The sequence below is a fragment of the Camelus bactrianus genome, chromosome 14 (assembly GCF_048773025.1).
Source record: "Camelus bactrianus isolate YW-2024 breed Bactrian camel chromosome 14, ASM4877302v1, whole genome shotgun sequence".
Classification (NCBI taxonomy): domain Eukaryota; kingdom Metazoa; phylum Chordata; class Mammalia; order Artiodactyla; family Camelidae; genus Camelus; species Camelus bactrianus.
Window position 1 is genome coordinate 4,352,236 of NC_133552.1, and position 6,860 is coordinate 4,359,095.

The 6,860-nt window shown below is 57.7% G+C and overlaps 1 protein-coding gene across 1 annotated transcript; it reads left to right on the forward strand.

Moving 5' to 3' along the window:
* The first annotated feature begins 642 nt into the window (after positions 1-642).
* Positions 643-1,895, forward strand: GSX1 (GS homeobox 1). The gene is made up of 2 exons (XM_010951627.3): positions 643-1,051; positions 1,500-1,895. The coding sequence occupies exons 1-2, from the start codon at positions 643-645 to the stop codon at positions 1,877-1,879; spliced, it is 789 nt and encodes a 262-aa protein (XP_010949929.3). The 3' UTR covers positions 1,880-1,895.
* The last annotated feature ends 4,965 nt before the right edge of the window (positions 1,896-6,860 follow it).

Below are 6,860 nucleotides of genomic sequence, written 5' to 3' on the forward strand. Positions count from 1 at the left end.
AGGAATGAGAGAAAGAGGGGGACGCGGTCCGAGTTCGCAGAGAAGATGGGGGTGTGCGCCCATGGGGATCTGTGGAAGTGAGGCAGCGGGGGTGCAAAATCAATAAGATAAACGGGCCGATCGCCAATGCAAAGCCAAAGGGGAGTAAGGAATAAAGAGAAAGAAAAGAATATTAAATCGCAGGAGAATGAGAAAATAAACCCGCAAAAGGGAGAGGAGGGGGCGAGGGCGCCAGTTACGGCGTGGGTGGGGTTGACAAGAATAGAGTACATTATGCAGTTCATTTAGTTAACAAGTGAAATAATGAGGAAGCGTGCAGAGTGAATGCCAAGAGAAAAGGCACAAAAACCCTATTGAGAGGCCCCGGCCGCTCCTGGCGTAGCCCATCACATGGCAATAGTCCTATTTAAGCGGCGCCGCCGGCGCCTTTCAGCACCACTAGTGCTGGCCAGCACCCCGCGCTCTCTGGGCGGCGCCCGCGGCAGCAGCGGCGGCTCCTTCAGTCCCGGCCTCAGCGGTGCCTTCGGCCTCCCCGGAAGAGGCAGCTGCGCGCGGCCGCGGCCCGGGGAAGCGCGTGGAGAGCCCCGAAATCCGCGGGGCGCCGAGAGCGGGCTGGCGGCGGGACGACCGCGCACCGGGGCCATGCCGCGCTCCTTCCTCGTGGACTCGCTGGTGCTGCGCGAGGCAGGCGAGAAGAAGGCGCCGGAGGGCAGCCCGCCACCGCTCTTTCCCTACGCGGTACCGCCGCCGCACGCCCTGCACGGCCTCTCGCCTGGCGCCTGCCACGCGCGCAAGGCCGGGCTGCTGTGCGTGTGTCCGCTCTGCGTCACCGCCTCGCAGCTGCACGGGCCCCCCGGGCCGCCCGCGCTGCCTCTGCTCAAGGCGTCCTTCCCGCCTTTCGGCTCGCAATACTGCCACGCGCCCCTGGGCCGCCAACACTCGGCCGTGTCGCCCGGGGTCGCTCACGGCCCCGCCGCCGCTGCCGCCGCCGCGCTCTACCAGACCTCCTATCCGCTGCCCGACCCCAGGCAGTTCCACTGCATCTCAGTGGGTAAGCCAGGCCGCCGCGCAGGGGGACAGGGCAGACTAAAGTTGGCCAGGCAGGAATAAGGGAAGGGGACCCTGGGCGTTCTGGGGGCGGAGGGTCATGTCGGGCCCTTAAGGGGGGCAATCCGGGTGGTGTGCAGCTGGAGGGACGGGACTGGACGCCGGGAGGGAGAGTGAGGCAGAAGGTCCTGGCGGGGGCTCTAAGGAGGGAGCGAGGGCTGGGGCTCTGGGCGCTCCATAAAGGAGTGCAGAGGCCGCGTGACTCTGGGAGTACCTGTATCCCGAGGCTTGGCGAGGAGGCGCCCGCTGTTACGCTGCTGTGCATTCTGTTTCGGGGCAAAGAGGTGGGTGAGAGACCGAAGTTCCGGGATTCTGACAGCCGCCTACCGGAGGATCGGGCCCACAACGCAAGGGTCTGATCGCTTCCCTCTCTGCATCCCCACCCCCTCCAGATAGCAGCTCGAGCCAGCTGCCCAGCAGCAAGAGGATGCGCACGGCGTTCACCAGCACGCAGCTGCTAGAGCTGGAGCGAGAGTTCGCCTCAAACATGTACCTGTCCCGCCTGCGCCGCATCGAGATCGCGACCTACCTGAATCTGTCCGAGAAGCAGGTGAAGATCTGGTTCCAGAACCGCCGGGTGAAGCACAAGAAGGAGGGCAAAGGCAGCAACCACCGCGGCGGCAGCGGAAGCGCGGGTGCCGGCGGGGGCGCACCGCAAGGCTGCAAGTGCGCGTCGCTCTCCTCAGCCAAGTGTTCCGAGGATGACGACGAATTGCCCATGTCTCCGTCCTCCTCCGGGAAGGACGACCGGGATCTCACGGTCACTCCCTAGGCGCACGCCTCCCCAGGTCGCCCACCCCAGGCCCTCCCCAAAGCTCAAAGACTGGTCCTGAGACGCAGCACTGGTCCCCAGGCACCCACTGCCAAACGGCGGCGACGCACGGATTTGGCATGGCTTTGCGGAGGTCCCTGGCCCTGGGCAGCGCCAAGAGCTTGGCAGACCTGACCCTGGTACCCCCACCCCAGGGCCCACGGCCGTCCAAAGCGGACTCCAAGCTGTGAACACGGCAAACGCGAGAGTCCTTCTCAACCACGCAGCACAGCGGCCCCGGCCCAGCGCCTTGCTGGCCGCCGGCACCTTCTCGCCAGTGCTCTCTGGACTGGCTCAGGCTTCCTCCACTCTCCTCCACCCTGGGTCAAGCTCGGCCTTCCACACCCCCCACCCCCACCCCCGGGTGCCATTCGCTTCCCCCACCCCCCTAACTTTTAAAAAACCTCTTTCTCTCCCTGCCCACCTCTTTCCCATGGTGGTTTATCCACACCCCACCACACACGTTTATGAACCCCTGGGTTTTGTTTTTTGTCTTTTCCTTTTTCTTCCTCTTCTGGAGGAGCCTCCTCAAAATTCAGTGGGTCCATCTGTCCTTCCATCAGACCTTGCTGTGCCCACGAGTGAAACTGCCGCCCATGGTATTCGGGTTGGGGAAACCAATTCACTGTTTCAGAGACACTCTGCATTTCCCTAAACAGAGGCGCAGCTCTCTGCCTTTGGCGACCCCTCTTCTCCCAGCCCCAGCCCCAGCCCCGCCCCAGCCTAGCTTGTAATTGTATGGTCTCTGTAATACCAGAAGATATTTATTTATTTATTTATGTACAAAATTTTAAATAAACTTTTTTTTCTTAGAAATCCACGTAGCTCTGGACCCCAGGCCAGGTTGGGGCTTCCTGCTGGGACAAGGTTGGGGATAGATGGTGGGGTCCAGTTCCACTCCTTGCCTTGCTACTTGTCAGCCCCTCTCTGCACTCTCAGCCCCCAGACTTCAGCTCCCACCTTCCGGAATGGCTCCCCTGTCTCCTGTCCGGCTGGGGCCAGATGCATTCACACAGGGAAAAGCAGAGCCCAGTCCGAAGGGAAGGACAGAGCGCTCCAGGCGCTGTGCCTCTGGTCCTGCCCCTGCAGCAACCCCTCCCGCCTGGGATCTGGCCCCACGTCCAGCCCCATCGGTTTGGCTGTCCCAATCACCATCCCCAAAGTCAGCGACCACACCGGCGCGAGCGGCAGAACTCACTCCTTTGCTAACTCGGAATGGTAACTTGTTACGGTTATCAATCTTTTTGTATCTATCGTATTTAGGGACAGATTCCCAGCAGAATGGTGCATCTTCCTCTCGGACAGACCCACTAGCTTTGGTTTGAGGCAAATTCCATTAGCGGGGTCCCTGCTCCCGCAGGCCACAATTTTGAGGACCCGGAGCGATCCCGAGCCGTATTCCCCACGAGGGGCCCTGCGTAGCCGGAGCCAGTGGCCCCGAGTCTCACCGATTATTCTTACAATCCCACAGCCCCCTACGACTTTGAATTTACACCCCAGCCCTCCTATGGAGATATGCGGACGTTTTACGCGTTACGTGGTGGAGATTAAGGAAGTGCGAGGGTTCCGCGGAGGCGGAGGGCGCATGGCCACCGGAGTAGGCTGTTTCTGCTGCTCAGGACATCGGATACGGGAAACAGAGGATCCCGGTTCTCACGACCTCCCAAAGCATCCCATCCCGGATCCTAGAGGCCTGGGCACTTCCTTTCCTGCCAGAAATCTCTCCGCCACACCCACCCACCCCGGGGAGCTCCGGACGTGTTTAGGCAAAGCAAACACACGGGTTCCTTTCGCCAAGAAAGGTGCTCTAGCTGAGGTTACTCAACACATGAGGTCATTTCTAAAACCTTCGATCGATTTTCCTTCAGATCAGGAGAGTTCAGGGCTCTGTCTCCAGCTCCCCTAGAATAAAGACGGGCGCGATCTGGTTCCCCACGGAGAGGCCACTCCTGGTTCCTCCTGGAGTAGATGCCTGCGTTGTGCCCCCAAAAGATGAGAGTCTGTCCTGTGCGCCTTTCAGCACCCTGTCGCCCATCTCGATCAGTCTGAACCCCAGTCTCACTGGAGACCAGGTCTCCACCCTTTCAGGAGGGGCATTGTGACAATATAAACCGAAGCCGGGGTGCTTTAAGGCATACCGTGAATAGAATATCAACTCAAGTGTTATCAGTGATTCTGACGCTTTCCGAGTTTCGCACAGCTGACTCGCTGCTCTAAGAGCCCCTCGGTGGTGCAGTTTCGCATCTTTCAGCTCCACCGCAACCCACCAGTCTGCCCTTTGAGGTCTAGGATCCAGCAGCAGCAGGGCCCCCAGGGGACAAGTCCATGGTGGATCCTTTTGAGCCAGCACCTTCCTTGGATTATGAGGAGGGGGTGCATCTGGGACAGGCTTTTGCTGGCTCTCAGTGACACACTCCTGGGCCAGAAAAGCAGTTGCAGAGGCAGGCTTGCCGGGGAGCTGCGGGGGTAGGGGTTGGTGCGTTATTGAGCGAGATGGAAACGGAGCTTGGAGCTTTATGAAGAAGTTGGTTCGCCTCCCCAACCCCAAGCTATCTCCCATCCCTTCAGTGTTGCCATTCTCTGCAGAGGCCCCTCCTGTCCCAGCTGCTGGCAGAAGCTGCAGACCCCCTGCTGCGCAACCTGTCCACGCGGGTCCAGTTCCTCTGGGAGCGCGCCTATCTTCCTTTCAGTGTTCTCTACCCAAGGCTTCGTTTCCCCGTCCCGCTCCCAGAAAAACAGCCTTTTTGCTTTCTGGTGGGCTGTCCCGGAGAGCACCAGGAGAAAACATAGCCTCCTTGCGGCAGTCGCAGTGGTTACCCAGGCGGTGACAAGAGCGCGGCGCTGGGGAGCGTGGACGCGGCTGCGGCGTGCGGGTGGCTCCCGGCGTCTATCCGCGACCTGCAGAGGCTGCGACCTGCTTTTGAGTCCCAACACGCTTTGGTTTGCACACTCCTCACTCTGCAGCCCTTCTAAGTCTCGGTCCAGACCAACTCCACTGCCTGGGTTGTGGCCAGGGCAGGGTGGGCCTGCGGGAACTGGAGTTTCTCATGTAGGGAGACAGAATCCAGTCTTTAAGCCCACCCTGCTTTGAGCTGGAATCTGGGGCTTGCAAGGCAAATTGTGAAATTAAAATCATACTGAGTTAACGGGACGAATTTCCTGGAAATTATCATTGTGTGACTAATCCACATAGAGACTCGAGTTTATTTCTGGGTCAGCATCTTTCTTTTCTTTGTGGTTTAGTGGTTGAGAGTTTGGACCCTAGAATCCAAGTGACGGGTTTTGCAACCCATTACCACCATTTACTTACAAGCTGGGTAATCTTGGGCAAGCCACTGGGTCTCCCTAAGCCTCAGTTTCTTTGTCTGTAAATGGGGATTCTGTTCAGTTCCTCTGCAGGGTTGTTGTGCAACAATAAAGGATGAAATCCACATAAAATGCTAAGCAGAAGGCCTGCCAAGTTTCAATAAATGTTAACTAACATGGCTGTTGTTGTTTGCTGTGCCTGTAGCTGTGCATGGGGCATAGTTACTGAATGTTAGAAAGTGGCCACTCACACACAGGCTGAGACCAGAATTGAATCTACGTCTGAGGGGCTGGAGGACGTAAACAAATGCAAACATTTGCAGGACTCTCTGGAGTGAGTCATTCAGAGAATCAGTAAGGACGCCAGGCACTGCCCACGTGCTGAGAATCACTGAGGTCCACGCAGGGGCCCTCTTCCCATTTAGACCAGTTCCTCAACCTCCTCGCTATTGACATTTGGGGCTAAACAATTCTTCCTTGTGGTGACTGTCCTGCACTGCACGTTGTGGAATGTTTTGAAGCATCCTTAGTTAGTCTCTACCCACTAGAGGCCAGTAGCACCCCTCTCCTGAGTTATGACCACCAAAAATGTCTCCAGACACCACCCAATGTCTCTGGGGGAACATTCCAGTCTGAGATCCACTCTCAGGTTGAGAAGCACTCATTGAGACTCGTATACCTTCTGCTGAAGGCGGCCAGTCTGCAGGGGCCAGGATTTGGTAGCCTACTTCCAGGCACACCTCCCTCTTCTCCTTCAGTCATCCCTCATGGAATACTTCGGCCTTCTTCACCAGGGCACTGACTATGAGCTCAGCTCAGGAGTGGTGTGAGAGGAGGAGGGGGAAAGAGACAATGGGACGGGAGGGGAGACACTGAAGATGCTGACACAGCAGGAGCATGCCAGCGAGTCTGGACACCCTGGACATCTGGGTTGAAAGGGTGACTCAGTCAGAGGTGTGCTGGGTGAGCAGAGTTTATAGAACCACTAGGGCCTTTCCCAGAACATTCTATCCATTTGCCTCATGACCTGTAGACAGCTGGGCTCCCTCTGCAGTTATGCCCACGGGTACCCACAAGACCAAACCTTGTGGTGGGGGGGAATTTCAGAAGCCTGAGTGGTATCCCCAGTCACAGACACAGATACACGTGCGTGTGCACACACACACACACACACTCACCACCACTATTACGGTTCTGTCTGGAACAAAACCTTATCTGTTTTGTCAACGTCTGTAAGTCTGAAACTAGAAATCAATTCTTTTTGACTAAGGTCTCCTATATTTGGTTCAGCACACGGACCCCTGAGAGGAGTTACCATTGAGCATGTTGTTCACTTTTTCTAAGAAAAGACTCTGGAAGTGCAAAGGAGTGGAAAGCCCCTGGAGGTACAAGAGCAACAACGGAGGCAGAGGTCAGGGGGAGGGTCCCAGAAGCCTCCCCGGCCTGGGTCAGCAATGTCTGGGGCCACGTGCGCCCCGCCCCCTCGGACCTGAGCTCTAGGGCCGAGCAAGTGTGCTAAGCAGACCATTCCAGAACTGGACTCACCCACAGAGTCAGGAATAAGCTGCTTCCACTGAGGCAGTAACTTCTCCACCCAGAGATTCCCCTGTCTTGTATGTGGTGATCAACAAGTGGT

Excerpts from the sequence above, each read along its gene's own strand:
- GSX1 (XM_010951627.3), top strand. The coding sequence starts at position 643 with ATGCCGCGCTCCTTCCTCGTGGACTCGCTGGTGCTGCGCGAGGCAGGC. Across the intron at positions 1,052-1,499 it reads GTTCCACTGCATCTCAGTGG|ATAGCAGCTCGAGCCAGCTG; the intron begins GTAAGCCAGGCC and ends CACCCCCTCCAG.